General features: G+C 37.8%; 5 protein-coding genes across 9 annotated transcripts in view; 2 read left to right on the top strand and 3 right to left on the bottom strand.

Moving 5' to 3' along the window:
* Window positions 1-1,796: 1,796 nt before the first annotated feature.
* Window positions 1,797-7,649, top strand: LOC139992499 (clavesin-2). Its single transcript, XM_072013392.1, has 7 exons — window positions 1,797-2,088; window positions 4,446-4,698; window positions 4,822-4,981; window positions 5,054-5,115; window positions 6,129-6,322; window positions 6,706-6,919; window positions 7,070-7,649. The coding sequence occupies exons 2-7, from the start codon at window positions 4,524-4,526 to the stop codon at window positions 7,273-7,275; spliced, it is 1,011 nt and encodes a 336-aa protein (XP_071869493.1). The 5' UTR covers window positions 1,797-2,088; window positions 4,446-4,523; the 3' UTR covers window positions 7,276-7,649.
* On the bottom strand, window positions 7,634-9,888 carry LOC139992469 (putative serine protease K12H4.7). The gene is made up of 9 exons (XM_072013329.1): window positions 9,584-9,888; window positions 9,305-9,486; window positions 8,982-9,214; window positions 8,758-8,893; window positions 8,614-8,680; window positions 8,314-8,524; window positions 8,096-8,228; window positions 7,853-8,022; window positions 7,634-7,787 (listed from the first exon to the last, which is right to left on the bottom strand). Exons 1-9 carry the CDS (start codon window positions 9,779-9,781, stop codon window positions 7,678-7,680), a joined length of 1,440 nt encoding a protein of 479 aa, XP_071869430.1. The 5' UTR covers window positions 9,782-9,888; the 3' UTR covers window positions 7,634-7,677.
* Window positions 9,889-10,227: 339 nt separating this feature from the next.
* Window positions 10,228-13,125, bottom strand: LOC139992400 (uncharacterized). The gene is made up of 4 exons (XM_072013203.1): window positions 12,537-13,125; window positions 11,870-12,171; window positions 11,233-11,775; window positions 10,228-11,151 (listed from the first exon to the last, which is right to left on the bottom strand). Exons 1-4 carry the CDS (start codon window positions 12,786-12,788, stop codon window positions 10,374-10,376), a joined length of 1,875 nt encoding a protein of 624 aa, XP_071869304.1. The 5' UTR covers window positions 12,789-13,125; the 3' UTR covers window positions 10,228-10,373.
* A 1,209-nt stretch (window positions 13,126-14,334) lies between these two features.
* Wus (TM2 and DnaJ domain-containing protein wurst) overlaps window positions 14,335-26,171 on the top strand; it is a 261,802-nt gene continuing 249,965 nt past the window's right edge. The window contains exons 1-5 of the mRNA XM_072013379.1: window positions 14,335-15,173; window positions 15,348-15,495; window positions 15,802-16,166; window positions 16,242-16,349; window positions 16,405-16,639. Coding sequence (XP_071869480.1) covers window positions 14,868-15,173; window positions 15,348-15,495; window positions 15,802-16,166; window positions 16,242-16,349; window positions 16,405-16,611 — 1,134 coding nt within the window. The 5' untranslated portion in view covers window positions 14,335-14,867 and the 3' untranslated portion in view covers window positions 16,612-16,639. The remainder of the gene's footprint in view (window positions 15,174-15,347; window positions 15,496-15,801; window positions 16,167-16,241; window positions 16,350-16,404; window positions 16,640-26,171) is intronic.
* Window positions 17,567-26,154, bottom strand: LOC139992406 (uncharacterized). 5 transcript variants are annotated; one of them, XM_072013233.1, is made up of 11 exons: window positions 25,855-26,154; window positions 24,091-24,343; window positions 22,481-22,769; window positions 21,823-22,248; window positions 21,103-21,293; window positions 19,385-19,514; window positions 18,639-18,779; window positions 18,365-18,549; window positions 18,057-18,280; window positions 17,843-17,970; window positions 17,567-17,754 (listed from the first exon to the last, which is right to left on the bottom strand). In XM_072013233.1, the coding sequence occupies exons 2-10, from the start codon at window positions 24,247-24,249 to the stop codon at window positions 17,847-17,849; spliced, it is 1,869 nt and encodes a 622-aa protein (XP_071869334.1). In that variant the 5' UTR covers window positions 24,250-24,343; window positions 25,855-26,154; the 3' UTR covers window positions 17,567-17,754; window positions 17,843-17,846. The 5 variants fall into 5 exon arrangements, with proteins under 5 accessions (XP_071869334.1, XP_071869325.1, XP_071869317.1 ...); XM_072013224.1 differs by having other exon boundaries at window positions 17,567-17,970; window positions 24,091-24,340; window positions 25,855-26,153; XM_072013216.1 differs by having other exon boundaries at window positions 17,567-17,970; window positions 25,855-26,153.

Here is a 26,171-nt window from a genome sequence, read left to right on the forward strand (position 1 = left end):
TTATTCATTGCCTTTTTCATTCATTAATCAATTAAGAACGCTAACGATACGTATGGATGTCTTATTTTATGGAAATTTGTAATACATCACATATATTAAATATAGTATGGTATAAAATATTGTTTATTTTTTTCATAACAATATAGTTAATATTGTAGTCCTTTGTATTTAATCTGCTTTATTCATTGTTTTTTTCATTCATTAATCAATTAAGAACGCTAACGATACGTATGGATGTCTTATTTTATGGAAATTTGTAATACATCACATATATTAAATATAGTATGGTATAAAATATTGTTTATTTTTTTCATAACTGGACGCTACAGATAATACCGTTCAATTATTGCTTAAATCTTAATATACGATAGATAACGCGAATTCATGTCTTTTTGAGATAATGTAATATTGATTTAAGTATATCACGAAAGTGTAAAAGTAAAATGTTTGATAATAATTCATACAGAGGTAATGAAAATTCGATGTGCGTAACCCAATCTAGTTATTACTTTTTACAATGTACGTATTTTATTCTGCACAACGTGGCACGTTGAGTATTCTTTACGCGTTTCTTATGAAATTACATAATATGTTTATGTCTGTTATATCGTTTGTGATATAATGCTTCAACTTATCCTAAATCGCGAAGAGCACAACAAAACCTTGGATTTTTTCTCCATGATCGGTACTTTACACTTTACGTGACTCGATATCCCATAAGACGTTATGCCTGCGCTACATTTTCTACATCAGAATGCTTCTTCATGTATGATCACATTTCACTTCCTGATAGTAAGTGCTCGAACCATTGCATGTCATAGCTTGGTAAATAAACAACATCGAAACAACTATTACGTACATTTATGTCAGTACGATCGCTAGCGTTATACAAAACCGTAACAATCCATGTAACTCGCTATACATTTCCAATATATTTTCATCTCTGCTAATTGCTATAGGAAGGAATATCTACATATTTAAGAATTGTTTAGAATTGTAAATTAGCTTTCTTAGGTTTGAGTATAATTATTATTGATAATATCGATAAGAAAATAAAATGACAAAATAAAATTGACAATTGTAGCGTTTGTTAATTGTAAGTACGTAATACTAACGTAGCATAGCTTCCAATATAATTCGTAATCTGATATCCTCGTATTTTGAAAATATATATATATATATACATAATAAATCTCGATGCGTAACTGTAAGACTTATTTAAGATTAAGAGTAGCAAAAAAAGAAATTTCTTAATTATTTGTTACGTAGATCGGTGATGTAAGATAGAAACAGTTACCTGGAATACACTGATTGATTAGAAAATAAGATATGATTACATATTTTTAATAAATGTGAAGAATATTACCGATTAATAATACAATTTTCGTTCGAAATATTATACGATGTTAAATTATTTTATTATTATCCAGTTAGATTTAAGAGCAACGAAAGATAAGAATTATTTCCAATTAATTAATTTCCTTTAACTTATTATATTAACTTATTAACTTATTTATATTGACCGTAGACTTGTAGTATAATTATCACTTGATGAATTACCAAAATTAAGATACGAACTGTAAGGGAGAATATATAGAACTTTCATTTTTATATGGAGCCACAATTTTCGGGACGTTTTGTAAGAATCGTAGAAAAGTAAGATAGCAGAGAGAGAGAAAAAAAAAAGAAAAAGTCGTTACGAAATGTACTACTACAGTGCATCGTTTAAGTTTAACTGAACGATGATACCAACCGACGTACCTATAAAAGACGAGCAATTAGGTGAACCATAGTATTCGATGGTTTGCTGCAAAGTGACGGAACAGTTTTTTACGTATCTTTCGTTAGGCAATTTATTCGATCGATTTAACTAAGAAAAGTATTTAAAAAAGGCGAGATTCGTCCCTGAAAGGGACTTTGTTCTTTTGCTTTGAGTCTGCTGGCATAAGCCATAAGGCCCATAAGCTATCGCGTGAGTACCGAAGGCGGAGGTAGAAGAAAGGTACAAGTGGAAATTATAAAAGAGCGGTTCGTAAGCCAAGAGGAAACAGTCTCCTCCAAGTGTTCACCTGCGCAACTACAACTCGGGTATGTTACATGGCTTTCGATTAATTTCATAAATTATTAATAAAATTTTGTTTGGAGACGCAAGAATTTATTTTTTAAGAATCAAAATTTGAAATAATGTTGAAAAATTGAGTAACGTATGCTATTGGCTAACGTCAGAATCATATCATTGAGAAGTTAACACGTCCGTTCTTGAAAATAAAAATCTTTAAACAAATTGTATCAATCATATTATCACGTATTGCTTAAATTTCATATTATATTAATTTCTTAAGGAACATTTTAATACGACTGACTTGGTTTTTAAATTCTAAAAAATTAGAAACTCTATTAGTTTATCACAATTTTACTATCTCCCCAAATATATCAATATTTCTCGTCACATTAGCTTATCTCGTGGCAACAGTGTACCAATAACTCATTCCGGATACCTTCAAATGGATCTCCTTGTTTGTACGATAATTCACCAAACTTATTATAAATTTTAGTCGCGTCTGTAGGAACTTACATTGTTTTTTTCGTTGTACTTCACCGGACCGATGTCAGGTGAATACTAAGTACCAGTAATTGTATCCTAACCTTGTTTTCAGAGGTCAGGAATTTTGGAGGCCAAGGCCTCGCATACGATAGATTTAATATGATTTTGAATATGTAGAAGCGTACATATCTAAACGTGATATATTTTTCTTTTTTTTTTTTTACTGCAATTCAATGTCGTCTGACTTTGATAAACAGAAACCAATAGCCAAAATGTTGCGTGTAATCGAATTAATATGCGAAACAGTGTTTAGTTGACGCGCGATAAAGTAGAATAAAATGTATACGTTACTGATTTGATAATTCTTCTGTCTATATTCGATTATACAGACTGTTTATCCTTGACAATTTATTGGATTGACAACTAAGTGATTAGGTGGTTACCACCTAATGGTAATGGCAAAATCCGCGATCTTCTTCCTTTTTTCCCTTTATCGTTCTCCTCTTATAGCATTACCACCTAATGACAAAATCCGCAATCACTTAGTTGCCAACCCAATATATCGTAGGTACTGTTTAATACGAAGTCTAGTTTTCGGTACTCGAAGTCACGAGAAGCATAAAAACGTAGCTATAAGAGGAGAACGATAAAGAGAAAAAAGGAAGAAGAGGACGCAGACAAATCTGTCGGCATAACTGACGTAATATTTTGTAACAAAAATACTTAGATTTCTAGATATAGGGTGAACGGCAGTCGATATTCGAGAAAGAACTTGAGTAATAATAAGACGATAAGTGGCACTTTCTACACGGAAGATAGTTACGTGTTTTATTCCGCCGATTGCTCGATAACCCCATTCGTATTATGCTCGTTCGTGTTAACGTAGATGCAAAAGAAATCTTCTGTATCCATAAATCTGCTTTAACTGTTGAAATTTTCTAACCAATAAGAACAACATGTTGTAGCTAATACAACGAAGAGACGTTGAATACGCATTGTCGGCAAAAATGTGGCGATTTAAATGATTCAAATAACATCTTTGTTTCGTCCCTTTCTATCCGAGTTTCACGTTTCAAACCTGCTGATTCACTAAAAGCGATAAAATAAAAGCATAGCATTCCAGACTTGTTCTGTTTTCCAACGATCGTTTCCTAACGAACGTTATAAAGTCCACGTCGATCAAATAACAGCAGAATCCTTTTACACGTAAGGCTGTAAGAAGACGATGAACGATAAATGTTTGATAGAAATTAAAATATGGAATCGAGTGGACTGCTAGAAAGCTGATAGACAAAATTGATTATTTACGATGATGATAGTGAGATATTACGCGAACGATGTTAGTCGGTCGTACAAAATCCGAGAACAAAGATGGGCGCACAAGCTGGTTGATTACGTAATCGGAGAAAGTGGTTGCGAAACAAGTCACTCGCTCACAACACGGCACATGTTGCTATCACGGAACACGTAATACTTGGAGGTATTCGTACTTGGTCAAACATTATATCATAAAACGACGAAATTGTTATGTCACAAAATCACTGTTAGCTTATAATTGGTTAAGTTCTTATGAAATTACGCAAGACGTGGCGTTACGCGATCGAAAGAAAGTGTTTCAGGCGTGTTCCTTCTTACCACGATGCTTTCATTCACGCCGTGACTTTGAATGATATTAGGGAACTGTGTCAACAGTTCGCTAAAGAAATGAATCGCTCGACGATCGAAGATGTAAATGCAAGAAAATGCCGTTTCACTGAATATAAAGATCGCGATCAAACTTATTTCGAATATCGCCCGTCAAATCTGTAACTATCGCGGTATATTTACCGATTGGGGAACGTAAGATAGAAAATGGGACGATAGATGGATCGTTGGTAAAGAGGAACAAATGATTTTTTAGAATTTCCACCGATCCGTTATACTTTGGATATCGACAATTTAAAGCTGCCTGTTGTTGGAGACAAATCAAGGTAACGAGATGGGAGCGATCGAATGGGTAACCGAGGGCGATGACTACGAATGCAGCCTGTCGACGGAAACACAGAAACTGGCGAAGGAGGAACTCAGAGAAGATAAAAATACGAGAGACCAAGCTCTTGAGCAAATACGTAATTGGATAAAACTGAATCCGCGTATACAAAACTGTCGCCTCGGTGAGAAAATTTATTTTCGAGTATAGTGTTTACACAGTTAGTACATACATAGGTACATGTAGGTATAGTCACGCGCGAGACTATCGCGCGTCGATGCTACTGACACACGATCTCGTTCGACAGATGCGCAGTTTTTATTAAGATTCCTAAGATGTAAAAAATTCAACGTTCCGATGGCGGAAGAGGCGATCGAAAGGTATTTGCTGCTGCGCCAAGTTTACCACCCTGCGTTCAATAACTTGGACATTACCGAACCAACCATGGAAGAACTATTATCTTTGGGGTGAGATTAAACAAAGTACAGACTACGCGTGATACGACTGATATAACGATCGCATAACCTGTGTTTTTTCAGATATATATTTGCTGCACCTGGACGTGACGCCAAAGGCCGCCGTGTTATAATTGCCAGACCAGGTAAATTAATGTCAGTTTACCCTTAACGCTCTGATTTTGAATTGTGAATATCGATCGGTAACTTATTCTCATCATACTTCGACTTGCAAATTTTTAAGTGTCAGATTTGAAATGCTACAATGACGTGTAAATAATAATATTAAAGTCATTGAAAACAATCTTTATTCATCTGAGAAGTAATATAATTTTGATTACAATATTTATATTAATTATAATTGAGTAATGTGTGGAATTGTTTAAAACATTCATTGGGATGCAAACCGGGTTTGCGTTCACAGGTTTCACAGTACTCATTGAGGAGTATTATTTTTTATTTGTAAACAATTACCGATAACGAAAAATACTTTTAGAGTAGAGCGCCGCACATCGGTGGTGCTTGAAAGGCACACTTGGAGCGTTAAGGATTAACACGTTGATTGGCCCAATCGAGTTTCATTATCTACTGTACTATATGCTGGACAATAATTTTCATACGCGTCTTATGCAAAATATTGTGAAATTCCTTTTTCACAGTTTCGCAATTTTTCGTTTGCAGCACTCATTCGAACCGATATTATGCACGTACTCTGAACATAGTTGCTGACGCGGGGTACCGCGTGTGTCCCGTAGCGTCGTTCAGGCGACACGGCGAACGTGTCAATTTCAGCATTGCCGATTGTCATTGCGAAACTTGATTATATATTTGAACGTGGATAATTTGTGAAAACACGCGCATAATAACAGTTATCTTTGCCTGTTTCAAATGTTTCCACGCGAACTTCTTAACAAATCCAAACAATTACAACGGATGTGTTGATTACCTGTCATTCCGTGCTATTTTATTCCGCTATTAAATCGTTGCCTCTACTTTCAGAGCAATTTCAGATAGCATGCACGTCGTTTCGTTGCAACTGTTATTATACGGTTTTGAAAAGTAATTGCGGAAACGTGTAACCGTAATCTTACGAATGTTTGTTTAAATGTTGACGAATGTATATTTACTTTCTATAATCGCGTGGAACGTGCACTTTCAGGCGTCTTTGATCCCCATAAGTATACCAATGCCGACATGTGTAGAATTCACGCGATAACATACGAGTGTCTGATGGAAGACGAGGAAAGTCAAGTACGAGGTTTCGTTCATTTCGCCGATGGAGCCGGTGTCAGTTTTCCCCATTTGACACTTTTTACACCGAAGGAGGCAGTGCGTATCGTGAAGAACGGCGAGGTACGAGTCTTATAAACCCTATGTTTTTCCATAACTTCAAATTGTTCGACGAAGGACATAGAAAATCTCACGACTGTTTGTCTCATATTCGTTGTATATCCTTACGCGATGTTTTTCATTCACAAATAATAACAAGTTGCGACAGCTTCAAGCGAGACAGAAGGCTGCAACTATCTTTATTTTTTCCAAATTATTAATAAAGTTTAGTTATATACGTGTTCTCCAACCAGTTGGATAACATTTTACTCGTAACGATACGCAACTTCTTATGAAACAGTCGGAGAATTTCTGATATTGCGTAATTCCGAGAATGTTCTCAAAATGATATAATATATCCGAAATTTAATATCTCGCATAGTAAACCAGCGAAATGATGGTTTCAGCGAACTATACCTATGCGGCATAAGGAAGTTCACGCGATTAACACACATCCTTCTTTGAAATTCGCGCTTGACTTTGGTATGTCATTGATCTCGGAAAAGATAAAAAAACGCGTTAAGATCTACACTAGTCTAGAAGACGCTATCAACCATAAAATGGATACGAGTATGTTACCTAAAGAGTATGGCGGTACGATGCCAATGAAAGAAATGATTGGTAAGTACAATTTGATAAATTGCGAAATTAAATGTGTTCCAAATTAAATAACAATGTTCCTTTTAACGTACAAATCGAATATCTCCAATTAAATGAAACTAACGCGTGCTTATACCGCGAAACGAAGAAAATAAACTTTTATTTGCGCAGAATTATGGAAGAAAGAGTTGCTAGAAATGAGACCGACGTTATTGAGTCACGATAAGATGAGAGTGTGTTTGGATTTATACTCGGAGAAGGCTCGGGAAGGTGCGGTATCGGCCTTGAAACAAGGCTTTGGTTGTTCCGATATCGGTTCCAGTGATTCCACCATGTACGGTATTACGGGTTCTTTCAGAAAGCTCGAAGTCGATTGATTAAGCCGTGTTATTGATAATAATAAACTTCATAAACGATATTTACCATATCGATAGGATAAAGTTATCGATACTTTTGTTGTAGCGAATTATCAGAGCTACAACAAGATACGTTATCCTAGCGATTATTGTAGCTGTAAGAGCTTACTAAGATATTATTCAGAAATGTAAAGGAAACAGCAATGAAATTTCGATCTCGATCGACGCGACTAACCTTTGTGTTAGATGAATCTCAAAGTTCGATATATAAATGAAATAATTGTAGTTCCCAAACCTTAGGCTTACGTTCGATAAAGTATAATTTATATATCGTTTCATCTTCGTAATTTGTAAATAAAATCATATTATTGGAAATAAATATTTTCTTACACATATTTTATTTATTAACAAGATAACAAACGATTAAGAAGAAATCCAAGTCCCAATAATTTTACGTACTCTTGCTCTAGCTTGAATAAGATCTTCAACATCCGTATCCAAATCGCTGTACAGATCACGACAGTGCGATGATCCTGGGAACAATGTGGATTTGTTAGATCGGTCGACGTTTGTCAATCTCCGATTATTTTAACAATACCTTTGATGAGTATGGCGGGAGAGAATGCATTTAAGTCCTGAAGAACAGAGAGAACATGCCACGGATCGATGTCCCCGTTAGTAAAAATGACGTTTTGCAAATCTGGTCGTAAACCTCCGTACATTGTGTTCGTTCTTCCAATTCTGGTATACAAGAATCTGTTACCGTAGCTGTAAGACAAACGATAGAGTTTGTGTACTATTTCTCGAGAAAATATCAAACAATATGTTTTATAACACGTACTAGTATCCGTATAAGTGACTACAAAGGCCCATAAAATAAGGCAACGGGAACAAGGTTCCAAAAACCGACTTCCTTGAATTTGTTGTTTGATAATAACCGTATTCCGTGCATGTCTGGTAGAACCATAGTCTCACTGAAAACACCGACATGTGAAGATTAATAATAAATAATTTACAAGCGCGAAACCTTTTTTTACTTGCCGCAAGTAGAAAACGTACTGATATCAGGTTGCGAGTCCCATGTTTCATTTCTGTAAAGTGTGACAAACTTGTCGTAATTATTTTCCAAACATTTATTTTTGTCCGACACGAGATGCGCCAATCTCTGTAGAGGACTACCCAGATACGAAGCAGTCATGTTTTCGCAGCAGGCGGCGATTTTTGTTCGATTGTTCTCCACTTTATCGTATTGAACGATGCCAGCAAATTCCTGATTAAAAAGATATTGATAACTATGATTAGAAGCAGTCATTTATCTTTTATCCGAGATGCAACAGCGTATTTTTTGAAAAACTATACCTCTGCTAGAAGGTTGCCGAGATGAGCCAGATCGTTGAAGGAACGTACATCGGGCACATCGCACAAACTACGACAGTTTCAAGTGTAACTTAAACAAATATTATACACGGCAAATTATGTTAATTTTCAACGAACGATAATTACTTGAAATACTCTTTTAATTTCTCTGCGCCTCCTTTAATGGCTAATAACTCTTGAACCTCGTCAAAAGCAGCTTTAACTTCGTGCACGCATTTCTGACTGTGTCTACGGAGCGATTCCGTTACGACTTCGTAATACTCTAAAAAAGAAGCTTCCTTTTCTATTTATCTATTTTTTTTTTTAATTGATAGGAATTACATGGAATTGCAAAAGAGTTTATTCTTCACCATAAAAATCAACTTTGGCGAGAACTGGCGCGCTACTAGCTAGTGCACCCTGAACGAGATGGGGATATTTCAATCTGACCCATGTTGCCACATTTCCAGCATAAGATCCACCGAAAACAATCACTTTACTATTCTGAAGTTTCTCGTCCTTTTTCCTCGTTTCGATGAAATATGCCAAGTCTGCCAGTGCTTGATCTACGCTTAGATATTGCAAGTTTCTTGTACTAGTGTCTCTAAAAGATTCGAAAGGTAATAGAAAATTTGGCAAAACTGTGGCAAACAAAAGTAAAAATATACTAACGCTTGAGAAGAAATTAACTTACTCGGTCGGTTTACTTTTGCCGTAATAGCGATGTTCGGTGTAGTACATGATCGCGTTGTGAGTGGATGCGAGTTCGTACATTAAACCAGTCGTTAAGAAGCCTTTAGATATTTCCCATTCTCCTCCGATCATAATCAAAATCGGTCCATTTTTCTTGAAATATCTTGAATTTTCATAATAACGCTGTCGAAATATACGATACATAATACGACGAAATATATCGAAATATAAATACGAAAATTTTGTGTTTTTAAACGGTGCAATTCCATTTGCAACATACCATCAACCAAGTGCGATTGTCACGAACATTGAAATGATCGACGGGTTGTCGGATCCATAATTCGGTTATATTTTCACTAGCCGATTTGTTCAAGGAACGTGGCTCTTCCAAACCGTAAAAATGAAATCCACGGAGACCAACGCCATGGCCGAGGCGACAGGTAAAACATAATAACACGAAAAAACTTAAGAACATCATATTCGGTTTTCGGAACTATAGACAAGTTCTATTAATTTTCATTCGTTCAACGAATTCGACTAGATTGATTCGTAGGACAATGGTACATAACGTGCTCTTTGCGACTCTTTCAACACTTTATAGCGAGATATAGAACGGATTTTCCTTAATACTATATCTAATTAAATAAATTTATCTGATAAGTTGATACATATTGTCTCTAATCACCACGGAGGCTACACATTCTATACATTAAAAAATATCAAATTGTAAATACGGATATTAGTGCTAGAAAGATAATATCTACCGCTTGACCGATTCCAATAATATTTATCTTATTTATTGAATATTCCTAAAACGAAGTCAAAATCAGCTCTGTATTACGTAACACTCGAAATCGAGAGTAAAGAACTTTAGAATTATTTTCAACAACGATTAAAGAGTGAAAAGAAAGAATAGAAAGGACCTATTGCGATAAGTATGCAACGTTTTATTATAAAATATATTTTGGTATGAAAAAGTACTTATTGTTCAAATTATATTTGGTTTCCTTATGTAGTTTTCAACAAAGTCATGATGAGAACATATTTACATAAATTCAACGTCTGTTAAGTCAATTCTCTTTGATCTTTATTTCGTTTTCAGAATCAGTCGTAGCCCACTCGTCGTCGGATATTTTTTTAGCAAGTTTCCACGATGTTCCCGCTTTCTCGACATCTTTCTCTTCGACAACGCCGGAGACCTCAGAATCGGAAAAACCCGTACTTTCGGAATCAATTTGTTCCGAATTTTCTTTGTCCCATTTAGATTTTACGCAAGGCAGATTTATCGCGTCGACGTTTTCTTCGACATTCCACTTTCCGGACGTGCCCTTCGATTTTCTTTCCCAAGAAACTTGACACGATTCACTATGACTTTTCAATCTGTGTCTACCTTTCTCGACATCTTCTTTTTCTCTTTTAGAATGTTTATTCGAAAACTTATGACTTCTCGAACGATAATATCGATCGCTGCTTTTCAAATGTCTCCTATGAGAACGCCTCGGCGATGTATCATCATCCTCTTCTGTCTTTTTTTTGTATTTCTTCGAGCGTCTTCTAGAATAGTCGCGATCGTCTGAAACATCATCATCTCTGATCTTCTCATCTATGTGTTTTCTGGATCTCGTTCGATGACGTTTGGCCGGCGGTGAATCCTCATAATCGGTAGATCTATCTCTGTCGAGTTGTTCGCGTCGTTTGTCGCGAGTCGATTTCTGTCGAAAGTCGGAATGATGACGGCGAGTTTCAGTATTCCTCGAACGATGACCTATATCGGGCTCGGGGGATTCGGACCACTTCCAATTTTTATTATCTTCCACGTCGCTATCATCTTCCCATTTTGATTTATTTCTAAACAAAAGACATCAAAACAATATATATATATATCAATAATATATTGTAACGATATAATCTATCATTTATAAACAATACCTATGTTCGGTTCTTTTATTGCTCGTAACTTCCTGAGTAAATGAAGACGATTGTTTCGCCCATCTCGGCGGGCTTTTGATATCATATTCGTCGCGTGGATTTTTAAAAGTATGCAAAAAATTACACGCCCTTCCTTTGGGACATCTCGACATCCCACAGACAGCACTCCTCCATGATCTCAGGTTGACAAATTCACAATTAAGTTGTCGGCCGGCATACCATCGACCTTTCAGTCTCCTCAAAGCCCTAGCAGCTTCTCTTTCGGTGTAATATTCGACATATAAGTTGCCCCGCAAGTGAATTTCGCTGTTGCAACAATATTTCAAGGTTTTTATTCTTCCAAACGATTCCAGTTCCGGGACTACATCTTTGTAAAATTCGCGAAAATGTCGTCGTGTTTCCGAGCTTTCGAATTCAAGGGCAATATCAGTGTCGTATTCCGCAGAATTCTTCTCCAGAGAAAAATGAGTATAAAAACCAGGTACTAATATGACTTTACTTAAACATACCCTGCGATGATTTCTCGAACAAGTGTCACCATATCTGCAAACATATACGTATATGACTTGTTGGATATCATACTTTTATTTAACTGCTTACCTAATAAAGATTGAAAGGTTAAGTTTTATTTGCTCACCTGCAAGCACCTGTCTTTGTGAAAAACGGACAAAGCTCTTTACCAGGTTGACTATTGATAATCTCACGCAAAGCTTCCGGAGTCTTGATTCCATTATCGATGTAGTCGTCAATCTCTTTAAGTAGCTGTTCCCGCCTTTTAATTTCCTCATCTCTCCTACGTTTCTCCTCTTCCTGCTTTTTGCGAATAGCCGCCTGTTTCGTTTCAAATTCTTGGCGGATTTTCGCCTCTTGCTCCAATTGTAACTGTCGAGCTTTTTGCTTTTTCTCCTGCAAAAGTTGCCATTCTTCTTGGGCTTTCACCTAGGAAGATGAAACATAAAGTTACGTATTATCTATATATTTTACCGTTAAAGCTTGACTGTTTAATTTATAGGAACCATGTAGTAACTAGCAGGCTTTGGTATCCACATTTCAACATTATTTTCAGGGTTATAACTCATGTGGAAAATTCTTGCGAGTAACTTTGTAATTGATCGAACGTATGCTATCGATTCCGAAAACAAAGTAATTTCGACCATAACAAGATAAACGTTCGTTAATCAATTGCTTGCTAATAGATTCCATAAATTAAAACGACCAAATAAGAGAAATAGAATGTACACTTTTAAAAAGAAAATTCACTAAGATTACATAAATAGTATTTTTCGCTTTTATTGTATATTTACCTCTTTCTCTAACCATAATCTTTCCTGTTGATCGTGTTCTTCTTTTTCCCGAGCTTCTTTTTCTTTCTCCTCAACTTCACACTGTTCTAGCCATTTTAAATATTCCGCGCTTTTTTCAAGTGCTGCCCTCAGCTGTTCCTCGGTCGCTTCTCGCTGAGCGGCTGCTTTGCGACGCAGACGTCTCCGACGTTCCCTTTTTGCTATATTACGCCACTCTTTGTGTTTATATTTCGTCGAACGACTCCCTTCCATTACTATGCATTTTCCACAAGAGATTGTACTCGCGTTACTTCCGGTGATATTACAGTATCACAAATTTTTGGGAGTTGTGAAATATTTGTTATACGTTTGACAAGCGGTTTCAATGAAGAAATGCGGACAACACGTTCACGCCGCCATGTTAAATTTAAAACGAGAAGCTTTGATCTGAATTATCCGTATTTTTTCAAAGTGTACGAAATTATATAATAAAATACTATTTTTGTTAATACTTTTACATCATTGAGTGATAAATTGGCGACGTGAAAATTTTTAATATGTATAAATGAAACTGAAAAAATAATTTAATTTTGTTAAAAGCGAACTAAACATTTCGAAGGAATCGTTAAAAAATAGTTCACCGTTTATATATCGGCTATTATATTACCATTATAATAAACATATAATGTATAAAAAATTGCAGTTTGATGTGTGGTGAACTAGATCATATAATTCTCGACAGTCGCTAGGGGAAACCGTTCGAAAATTGAGTCGTGAGAAATCAATATGGACGACGACAAAGTTCTCGTTCGTGCAAGACAGATGTGAGTAGAATATGTCTGTTTCTATCTGAGACATGCATAGTATGTCACACACGCGCAGAACGAAAATCTTGTTTTCCATGTTTAATTTTCACGACTCAATTTTCGAACAATTTTTCCTATACTTCGGTATATGAGTGTCAAGACCTGTTTATACGATTGTGACTATAAGATAAACATTAGGTATATATTTGGTAACATAAATATACTACTGACATAGGGAATCACTACTCTTAGGGATTTTCATTTCAATGTTATGGTCACGTTTGTTTATTCAAAGGTGGAATTTATTTGTGAACTTGAATGTTCGTGAATTACACATTTCCATTTCTTCACATGTTTTATTTAAGTTATACCCGTATATAAAAGGAATTTTACGAATGTACGTAATGAGTATTTTACATGTAAATAATCAGAAAAGATTGAATTATATAGGCGTATGCTTACTATATTGAACATCTATAAAAAATATCTTCGTTTAATTTATATAATCTCATTTAACAAGCAGAATTAATATCAAAAGTAATATCTTGAATTGATTGTTTCACTTTTAAGTAAAAGAAGTTGTTTCAATTCGTCGATAGATAAAAGGTTCGATAACATAATAAAAAGAATTCTCTCTCTCCAGCTTACTGTATCAAAAGTTGTCCGTACAATTATATGTTACATTCTATTTTGCGATCCTTGTTAATATTTATCGTACACATTTGGTATCATGAAATTTTCATATGAATTAAAATACATATTGTACGTATATTCCTAAAACATACGAGAAATACAAAAAAGATATACTAACAAAGGAGATACATTAAGCTTTCGTTTAATCAAATCGAACCTTTTACATAAGTGCAATAAATAAGAATCTTATCTAATTTAATAAATACATTTTATTTATATGTTACATATTTGTTTTTCTATTATTTACTTTATACAAATCGACAAAGCTGCATCATTCTGAAGATAAATCATTAATTACAAATTGGTACGTATCTGAATTCGTAATCACTCTATTTCTAATCGATTTCAATCGATCATCTGCTACGATTGTTAATTCGCATTGTATCCATTTAAGGTTTGGGTTTGCTTTCATTGCTACGGTCCTGTTAAAGTACCGTTATATCTGACAGAGCGTTGAACTACAAATGGTACGCATCAGTGTAGTAAAACCACCTGCGGTATTTTTCGAAACGATATCGACAGATACGCTTCAGCCAATTGTTTTATTTTTACAAAAGAAACACTTAAGTTGAACTAGTTATCGGTGGACATAATAAACGAGTAAAAATTATCTTAACTATACTCGCTATTCTTATTGCGAGAATAATGAGGAAGAAGTTAGTCGATGATATCAGAATACGTTGCAAATAATACACACGTAGCTGTTAGTGCAATCGTGAAACTCAAAGCCGGTAGTGTAGTGTTACCCCGGCTCGTCAATGTGCATCTAACTCTCAGGTATTTTATTTAATACCGGTGTGTATTAATCGTTAAACCGTGTATAATGTGTAACTCGATGCATAATTAGATTATAATGCAAGGAATAAAAATGGATCTGAAGAATGGTGGAAACTTAGAGGAAAAAAATAAAAAGTTAAAGAAAAAAGAGAAGTCGGTATTTTGGACGTACGTGCTGTGGATGTTTGGAGGTTTAGTTGGTGCACATCACATATACCTAGAACGAGACGCACAGGCTTTCATATATTTTAGCACTTTGGGAGGATATGTTGGTCTTGGATGGCTTCGAGATATCTATAGGATTCCCTCGTATGTCCAGGATGCAAATAATCATCCTAACTTTCTGAATGATTTTAAGCAGAAAGTTCGAAACAATCGCAAGGTAAGTACATTAAAAACGATCGACGATCGATTTTAGGGATTCTTCGAATAAGCATTCAGAAGTACGGTTAATCGTAGGGACAGAAAAGAATACATACTTTTGTTAACAGTCGAGGCATAAGAAATTTTCGATTGTATAAGCATAATATTAACGTAACGTGTCATTTGATTTCAGCCGCCATTCTCGACAGTGCGATTCGCTACCGAAAATGCGGTTGCATATTTTTGGGCGGAAATATTTCGCAATGCGATTCCAGACGACGAAGTATTTGGAATAAATTTTAGGCATTTAATAATTCTGACACCATTGGTCATTGCTTTAGGTAAACTGTTGAAATATTTTAGAATATCAACCATGAAAATACTGCGGTGTATTTAAATTTCGTTCGGCTTATCTTTCACCGCATGTTTTTCGCCTTGGTTTCTTTGCATAATTAGTCGATAAGGTTTTTACGAATGCGAGTATCGCGTTGGAAAAATGTTTAAACCGATGCTCTATTATCTAACGAAATAATTTTACGAACAGAGTATTTTATATTATATTGGTAGTTAATGATTTTCTAATCAAACCAATTTTTCTCTGTCAGTTTATTCGTATTTAAAATTGTATTTAAATTGTATTTAATCAGGTGTCTGGATAGTAGGGAATATAGGCAGGGAACAGGGTTCCATATGGATTGCTCTTTGTTCTGCATATTTATTATATCCAACGCTATCTTATATCGGAGACGACAGCATGTGGATATTTTTGATGGTCGTTGCTGCTAGTTTAGGCTTCGATACGTTCAGCAAACAATGGAGATTAAAACCAAGAAAGAAAAGACACTTTATTAAAAGGATTTTTTACCTCGGTATAGCTGTCGCAATTTACGTGTCTTTACTAGGATCGTTCTTATACTTTAATGCCGTTGTCACCGACAGCGAGGGTGAAGAGATTAAACTATCGGAAGCTATCCAACACTTCTTAACGTCTCCTATATGGGTCGATCTTAAGGTTACTTAAAATCACGTAGAACGTACTTAATCGAAGCAACCCATTAGATGTTTTGCAAAATTTGAAATTTTCCAGGCCAGTCTTGAAGCAACCTGGAATCAGGCGGTACATCAAGGCTTTTGGGCAACATGGGCACAACTGATAGATCTCACAGATCCTAGGGGAGAAATAAACGCCTACAAGGTACGCCTCGAAGCTCGTTATATGGAACTACTACATCTGAATGCAAATTCTGTAGATTTTAGGCCTTTCCCAAACGGCTACGCAAACAGAGGTAACGTCTCGTTGGAGAGCTCTCTCGAGGGACAATCATCCCGACAAGATAAAGGGCACTGAGGAGGAAAGGAGACAAGCCCAAGAGAAATTTATGGAAATACAGCAAGCGTATGAAATTCTTTCAAAGGCTAAGAATCGTAGGCAACGTCGAAATAGAAAATCCGAATGACCCGTTCATTAACGTTACTTAACGTTACGTTAATAGAAGATTCGTTGTAAATCAACTGAAATTATTGTAACAATCATTTTGATATTTCGTAGATTAGCGATAAACGAAGGTTTGTCGTATTAAGAAAATGTTGCGCGCGTCGTAAATGTTTATTCTAAAAGATACATTTTTTACAATATTCCACCAACAATAAGACGAGGTACGACGAGACAAACCGTATTTATTGATCATACAAACCTGCGTTGTAAAGCGTTCCTTCTACCTTGTTATCTCTTATTATAGCTGCGTGCTCTTTTGTCCAAGGCATTGCTGATTCGGAAAATTTGGCACTACACGTTCCAATACGAAACACATAACGTGTACATGTATAGGTAAAATTTCGCACGATATGTTCTATCTTTGTAATACGAATACTGTATACATACATATATGTACTTACGTAAGTACCTATTGTACTGTACTGATTTGCCTTAATAAGAAAGATTGTTTTCGCTCTTAATAGTGAAAAAATATCGTACAAATAATACGAATCTTTTTATTCAATATATTTATTTATAAATTTTTTCGGCGACCATCGCGTAATTAAAAAATGTCACTTTGTGCTTTACGATACTTTTATATCTTATAAATTCAAAAACTGTAGAATGAATCTTTCTATCTCTCTCTCTCTCTCTCTCTCCCTCTTTCTCTCTATAGAAGATTATTTAAAATTATTTAAAAATTATCTCATCGATTCGACGAATAAGCGTACATAATTCTTGTTGATCTTTTGATGTTTGTGACAGTCAGTTAAAAAAAGTTTCCCATGTTCCCAAATTCTGGTTCCCAAATTCTGATCTTTACCCAGATCGTAAGCCAAAAATAAGTTCAAAGTAACGACCGATAACGTAAGAAGTAAGATATATATGTATACGTATAATCTACAAAAGGTAGCAATCCCTTTTCCGGAATACGGTTTCTATAAACAAGTTTACAAGGTGAAAAAGTTGCACTTTGTATTTTTTTAGTCTAATAGAAACGAGAATGTCATGTAAGATTTTAACAGTATAGATAGTATTAGAATTAGAATGAGCGTTGATCGATAGGAACTGTAGCCAGTGGATGAGTCGGAAAAGATCGAAAATCCTATTGACGTACGACGATCTAAAATACAATAGAATGTATTTTTTTCGAGGAGGGAAGACGCCTGCGATCTTTATCCGCACGTTTATCCACAAAACGATTGGCAAACCGATCTATTTGTTTTTGTTCTTCGATCGCGAAGGCTTTCCTACTATATTCTCGATCTTTTCTGTAAAATTGGGCCCATACTTGTCCTTTGATTGTTCAAGAATATCTTGCGGCGAAACTAGAGTCACCCTGAAACAGTCGGAATACGAGAAATAAATGCGTCTGTCACTTGCAATGTATGCAACGTGGAATTCGCAAAGAATCGGAGCCATCACCTTAACTGTGGAACGCTTAAAGGTCGAAGAAGACTTTTAACCACAGGTGGAACTTGGCTGGATTTTGGTAGAGCTGGACTACTTGCACAAAGGGCGGCGCTAGTTAATTGCGAGACCAATGAAAAACTTCGGTCTGGGCCGGATGTCGTGCGGAAAACTTTTCTTATCTTCGACTTGAATCCCGAAGATGGTGGCGACAGGGGTGCGGTCGGAATGGGCATCACCTGCACATTAACCAACATTTCTCGCTATCCTTCATGGTGTTCCTATTTGATCGTAAGAAACGTCTCAGTTAGAAGTATCTTTACCTTCCCTTGGAGTACTTTCGCTGCCAGTTCGGGTTCACTACCCCACCGACAAGAAGTTGACCTCTCCAGGAGCCGATGTCTCGCGAACCTCTCGATTACTTCGGCGCAGACGTACCTTCCGCAAAATCTGGCCCACTGTTCCGCTCTCAATCCTCTCCCTTGGTCTCTCAACGTCGGATTCGCACCTGAAAGCCAAGCGTCCATGCGTTCGCTGTTTCCTTAACCCGTCACCTTTTGAAAAAAAAAAAAAAAGAAGAAAGATGACTCTGTTTACCAGCGAATAAGAGAATTTTGGCGCATTTGGTTCTTCCTTGAAGTGCTGCTTTCATCAACGGAGTAAAGCCCGATGCGTTTCTCGCGTCCACTTCGATGTCCGGACACCTCTGCAGCAGTATGTTCAAACATTCCGTTTGCCCTAGATCAAACGAAAGGAGACGGGCATTAAGTCGAAAACGAAACAAGCTCGCGTCCTTCGCGACGTTGCAAGAGTTGGCGTATTTCGAGTAACGTATCGTTCGACCATGTTTTGGCTTGAAACGTCCGTCGGCGTACGTCACTGTAAACCACGCGCGTTTCAAGTACTCCAACACTGGGTTATTTCTGGTATCGATGACGCGGTGGAACCCTTACGGCTTACGGCATCACGAGCATAAAATTTGACGTCCGTTTATGTATGTATATACTTGTATTATATATATATATATATATATATATATATGTATGTATATAGTAGCGGAGATTTTTTAACGATGGGAGAAGTGTTGTATTTACAAGATTTATGCTCACCACGTGGCCGTATTTTTCCGATTACGTACAATACGAGCACAGACAGGATGCTGTCCTTGAAAGATTTCAGCGTAACAGATTTTATTTTTTATCTTCTTCGAATATCCTCGTTCGTGGAAGAAATCGCTTTTTTCAATTTGAATTTTCCCGTCCGAGTCAATGTCATCGTGTGGATCTCGATAAAAAACCGCGACCACGTTCCTTCGTTTTTAAAAGTACAACGAAATTACTTACCGGCCTGCGCGGCAAAATGTAGAGGCGTGTTGCCCTCGTTGTCCGGAGTATTCGGGTCCACCCTTTCGTACGACAGAGCTAGCTCCAACATCGTCACGGCACCGTTTCCCGCCATGTAGCTGATGGCAGTCTGGCATCGTAAAGAAATAATCGAAACTGATCGACTTGTTCGAAAAATAAGTTGAACTTGTCGAAGCTGCCGTTTACATAAAATTCTTTCTCGCGCGAACAATCACAAACGCGCGTATTTTACTTTTCAACCGCAGACGTGCAACATCCTCGCCACGCCGGACGTCTCGTTCTATCACTTTCCATTCTTTCTCTTTTTTTGCTGATCGCGCGCGTTCACCGATATTGACTTCCGTTTACCGCAACGTGCTTATCGACGTTATTCACGTTAGAAAAAGAATTGCGAAACTGTTCTTCTTTCCGGAAGAAAATGAGATTTGCCCGGCGACTGTCCTGCTCGCGGTATTCTTTGCCTCGGAGAGACGCACAAAGGACTGTGCGGTAACAGTCAATTTATTAAATGGTTACTGACGTTGACGCGTTACATATTACTTCACGTGCGTCACCATGGCAAACACTGTGCGGAGCAGAACTCGCACATGTTTTCGTATAAAGAACGTACGATGCTCCTCGAGTTGGCGAAAACAGTGCGATCTGTTTACCGCACGCGCGTTCAGAAAATATTTCCTTATAAAACAGTAGCGATTTAGTGGCATATGAAGCTTCGTTTTGCTAGCGATAGCGCGTCAACGTTGAACATTTGGTAACTAGAAACTTGATACGCGTCGATATGAAAATCTAAGTTTAAAAATATAGCGATGTTAAACACTGGCCGATTTGATTATTTGCTAAGGGAATACAAAAAGCACGCTATCCGCGATTCACGCCATTGGAAACCACAACTCGATACAACGATCGTTTTTAATTTAATTTTAATTTAAATATATTTGGCGGGTTGCAACAGCAAGTTCTCGTTATTCTAACGACCAATCCTCTACAAGTTCTCTACAGTTCTTAGTTCCCTGCGAGTAAGCTGTTGCTTTTCGAAACTATCTTCACGACAAAAATCTATTGTTCCGTAAGCTTAGTATCGTTTTACATCGTTAGATATCTTTTCTTATTTGCTATCAATTCGCCACGAAGGAAAAATTCAATTTTCGTTATGATCTAATACACTGCATAACTTGAGTATATTAAATTGTACTTAAACGTCTTGAGATCGTAAAAAATCGCTCGATTTACATTTATGTACGTATGCTTAAGAGCAACGAGCGTCACTTCTTTCTAACGCGTCACGTCTTACATATCTAATGAGGAAGCTCTTTTTTCCGCGACCTTCAATCAATGATCCCGTCTTTGCCATTTGGAAAAGAACATATACGAGATAACAAAGTGCCAAAAATTTTATCGTGCCTCTGCAAATACATTATTACCGATAACCAAAAATCAACGAAATATGTTGATAAAAGCGTAAGCATGTAACCAGGTAAAAAAATGTTTACTTAATTACGCGAATATCATCTGTTTCGTAATACTTCTAGCATAAAATAGCATCATCGAAAACGATCGATAATAGACGTAGAAATCCTGAAGCTTTTCAAATACTTGAAATCTTTTTCATTAACTTTTTCTTGTAAATTGTTAACGAGCCAAATACGACGAATTTTTTTTCTTTTTTTATTACAGACGAGTAATTGTTAATAGCTTACCCTGCCGCTGCTATCAGTCATATTGACGTCCATGTCTCCGAATCCAAATTTTCGCACATGGACGGCGATTTCATCGAGGGCTGCGTCGTCGGCATCTCTGGCTGCCCTGAGAAGGGCCGATGCGCCCTCGGACGTTACTTGCCACGAGGACGGCACTTTTCTGACGATATTCACCTCGGCCACGCTACGATCTGCGAAACGAGTCGAATGTTTTACATCTGGTAAGAAAAATTTGTACAAACGGCTCGTTTCGCAAGATGTGAAAATAGAAAAGATAATAAATAGGCTGTCGGGTAAGCGTTGCCTCGATAGTTTACAGCCATGACAGACGTATTTGTAATAAACTATAGTGGAAAATATCGGTAACATTTTCATGAAATCAGTGCTAAACAGAGAGTAGTTGTTAACATAATCATTTACATTGTAGGTAGAGTTCCGATAATAAATCGATGATTCTGCGTATATCCGGTGTATTTTTCAACGCATTGTATTGTCTGCATTTCTGTTTCCTCCTTTCGTTTATTCAGTGTATCGTGCGTGTATGCGCGTTCTTTTTGACAAATTCCCAAAGAAAACAGCGATAGTTACGACGAACGAGCTTCGAACTTTGAACGTATCTGCTAAAGATTGGAAAATCGGAAAGTCGTACCGGTCGGATGCAAACAAATTCGAGGGAAATAAAACGAATAAGACAAAGAGAAGGAAGAGAAAGACGCGTACCTTGCAGAACACCCTTGTGATAGACCTTAGCCTCGTGTATGGCGGCTCTTCTGTAAGGTTCGCGTTTCTCTTCGAAACTCGTATCCGAACTGAAGGACACCGATTTCTTGACGCGCGCGCCGCCTTTCTTCCTCCGCTCCACCGGCAACGTTTGAACTCCTGACGAATGTTCGAAAGGATCGAGATCGTTGGCGACGCTACTTAAAATCGAAAAGTATCCCCTTAGAGTTGGATGCTTGGCCGAACAGCTTTTCTCGGTGCAATGATTATTTGAACAAAGTGTGCGCTCTTCGGGATAGTTTCCGCTTAGTTTTCTCTCTCTAAATTTATTCGCAGAATGGGCGAGATTCGACAGGAAAGTGGAAGATCTTTTGAAAATACTCTCCTCGGCTCCTCTCCGATCAATTTGCCGCGTTGCTGGAAAACCTGCAAAGACGACAATTTCGTAAAAGTTTCCTCCACTTTGTACGCGTTCGATGACGATCGACAATTATCGATTCGATCAAGCGGAACGTTCGAATAAACGAAACTATACGCGCATCATCGATCGTTTGAAACACACGTTTCTAAACACTTTTTTAAATACTCGGATTAAGATATCTGAATATCCGATTGATAATAGAAAATAGAAAATCCGATGGATTAGATATGCAAGTACCTTCTCTGAGATAGTCCGGGACGGAAAAGGATTTGCGAATAGGCCGCTGAGACTTGCCAAAGTCCGTGGATCCTGCGAAATCCTTGGACAACTGTTTGCCCGAGGACTGTTCTTTGAGCAAGTCGTCCCGAAGTTTGGGGCGAGTTTCGCTACCCGCATTCACGGCCGTCTTGTTCCTTTTGACAACGATACACTGCGCCGACGATGTCTCTCTCACCGCATAGTTATTTCGAGCGAGCTCTCCCCTAGATGCGACGATGCTGTAGTTGTTCACAGGACAGGTATTGCCCTTTAGCAAATAATCGAACTTTAACCGCGCGGTCTGCACGTCGTTTGCCTGCCAGTGATCTTCCGATATACGGCCAACGTCCTATTTCGATCATTCGCGCATTAAACGAGTCTTTGTACCCCGCGCGAACGTTGCTCGCAGCACGCAACATTCAGATATATCGAGGAAAGAAATTGAAACTCATCTTAACTGCACGTTCTGACAGGTAAATGAAAACGACAAGAAAAATGACGAAAAAGACGAGGCGAATGCCTAGCGCATAAACATGTCCAACGTCAATGTGATACGTACGTATACGTTCGTGTACATCGACGCGATTGTGGCGATATTTGTTTGGGTATAATATTACCAACTTAGCGTTCGTAGTTCATCGGATACTACGAATATCGTTCGCCAAGCGAATATACGTACGAACGTACGTCAACGTTGTAACGATACTGGCGGAAAAAAAATTCGTTAACGCGACAGTGAAAATTAAAATTGTGGTTTGTCGAAAGAGAAATCTGGCGAGCGAGAATGGTTCGAATGAAAACGAGAGAATAACAAAGGTTGAAAGACTTACGAGAAAATGGAGAACTTTTGTTTCTGTTTAAGCCGACATTGGAAGAAAGGAGGGCGAGAATGAGTTGGCGTGTTGAAAATCGATCGTTCCCGCGGAAACTCTCGGAAATCACTGACGGTGTCGCGGATCACGGCACAGCGAGTGTCAGTACTCGGAGTAGGAGAAGTTCCTTGAAAAACGAATCGTGCCTTCCGGATCGCCTCGTAAGACGTGCACGCGAGTTCTACCGCGTCCGTTTCAACTAAACGCTATTTATATGTCGGTTAAGTCGTTACGTCGGTCGGTCTGTGGCTCGTCGACGCGTGTACGCGCACTATCGAAGGAGCTGTGCGAGAGCAATACGCGTGTAGTACTTTTGTTCGTTCGCGCACATGTCGTCAACCTGTCGCCTCTGGCCATCATTACGCCTTTTCTTTTTTCTCCCTCTTCGATTAACCGGCTACGATCTCTCGGACGAACGTGTTTGCATTTCATATTTTCGCATTTAGTCGCGTTCGTGCTCACTTCCAACGTGTAAAAGTATAAACGAAACGATGACTCTCGGAACGAAAGACGCGTAAATCGTCTGGCGAGATTCGAGCGTAAAAAAAGAGGAATCGTTTATAAACGACTCGTAAATCAGTCGATTGGTTGATTTCCGAAGACGTGCGAATAGACCGACACGCCAGAAACCTATGCTAGGTGGCACTCTAGGAGTTTCGTTGCGTGGAACAAGGCGAAACATAAAAAAGGAAGCAAGGACAAAGAGAAACCGCTCACCTGATTGACGTTCCGTCCTATATTGGATATACGATGAAACATAGTGTCTCCGACCATGCAATTCATTCCACTGGATAGGCAGACTCTTGCGGAGTAAGTCGCGTTGTTCGTTGGCGATCTGTTTCCTTCGTTCTTTGTCATTGTCGTTATAGGCTGCATCGTAAAAGCAGGTTATCGATGAAGGTACGTCAAGTCGATCGATGGTCTTTGATTCCACGTAACATCTCGCTACGATGCTCCGTATTCAAAGCTGCTATATTTACGTGTATATTATTTACGAAGTCAACGTTTCAAAAGCTACGGGCAAACACTTTTCGAGAAGAATTGGTATGGAAACTTTAACTATTCGCCGACACTTTAGTTTCGTTTTTTACGTTTCCGAAGGTGGCATTCGTAAGTTTAAACCTGTCGATTGAAGATGCTGTTTTGTATCGGCGACACTCTCGTTGAGCGAACTTTTCGCAGTCGTGTACACTGGTTCTTTTGCTAGGAGACCGCGTGCTTATTTTGGCGGCGTTACATTTACCCGACAGGCTTATCGTCGTCGCCTCTGGCGTTAAGCCAATATTTTGAATTCTCTTATGCACGAGAATCTATCGATTATCCGACGGTCGAAAAATCGCTCGGCTCCGAACTGTTTATCGATTTTACAAAATTATTGCCCTATCTGCCGTTTGAAAGAGCGCATATGGCGGCCAAGTTATTTTAGCACAAGTACCAGATTACAAGGCTTTTTTACGTACAAAGTATCGGAAAAATGGAATGGTATCGAGAGAATATTTACGGCTGGTATCTGGCCTGTGTGTTAATAATTCAGCCGATTCGTTTATACCACGATCCAGGTGAATGCCTAACAGCGATAAGAAAATGCATACTAATTAGAACAAAATATACCGGAGAGTAACGATCGTTGCTTGCCAGTTTCGGTAATTTAATCTCGCCGACGAAAATATAGCACATAAATGTTAGAACGACACGAACCCATCTCACCGAAAGATTTCAGAAGATTCGTGAAACGAAACACTCCGTCCGACTACGATCTACCTATCAGATATTTTAGAAATAGCTAAGTGGTTTTCATAAACAGCTGCGTTGAAGATTGAACTTTCTAAATATGTGCAACGCTCGATTAATGAAAATTCATAGGAGAACTCGACAAACCGACGAAGGTTGTCAACGTTGACAGCATGCACGCGACTTAATCAAAAATTATGATCATGTTTCGTTGATAATTCACGTGCGACATTGTGTCATTGACACATTTCGAAGACGATAATGACCTCGCTGGCGAACCTTTGTGACTCTCCTGTGCAAGTTTTAACGTATCGTTTACATGCATCGGTTTTCCTTTCTACGCAACATTCTTTTCCATACTCTACTGACCGGCTTCGGTTTAATTTTAAACCAGGTCGACATCAAACTGCCGACATTCGACAAATTTCTCGCTTAATATCGCAACTATGATTTGTTAAACGATCTTTGGTCCACGACGATGTACAGCAAATAGACGGGCTATTTCGCGGCAAATAATTTCAGTATCTGTTTACAAAAATCAGGAGAATTGTAACGTACGATCGGTAAATCCTGTATACTTCGATTTCCTGAATTCTCGGATACAATAATTTTTTATCGTATCTATCGATGGTAAGAGAAGAACACATTCAGCTGCGCTATATCTTGTGTTATCTAACGTCGCTCTTATAACAGCGAATTTACTGGTTCTCTGTGCCATTTTAAGAACCGTTTCAAATAATATTCACTTACCTGTGTTCATCCGTGCTTATCGATTTACGATATAAGCAACGGAGATCTTCTCGCTGTTTGAAATTCAAGCCTCTCGCCGTATACCTTGTCTTCACTATTAAACTCCGTGAAAAATATTTGCACATCTTCTTGGAAAAAGTTCGGCGAACGTAGAGTAGTATCGCGTTTGTAGTGGTCGATCGCGTATGAAAAGTACAAGAAGGACGATAATCCGCGACGCCGTTAATCCCATCGAGCAACTTTTCAAACTAATCTGTTCGCGTAAGGGTTAATTGGATACTGGGCCAAAGTTTAATTCACACCCTCACCCTGAAAGT

The sequence above is a fragment of the Bombus fervidus genome, chromosome 2 (assembly GCF_041682495.2).
Source record: "Bombus fervidus isolate BK054 chromosome 2, iyBomFerv1, whole genome shotgun sequence".
Classification (NCBI taxonomy): Eukaryota; Metazoa; Arthropoda; class Insecta; order Hymenoptera; family Apidae; genus Bombus; species Bombus fervidus.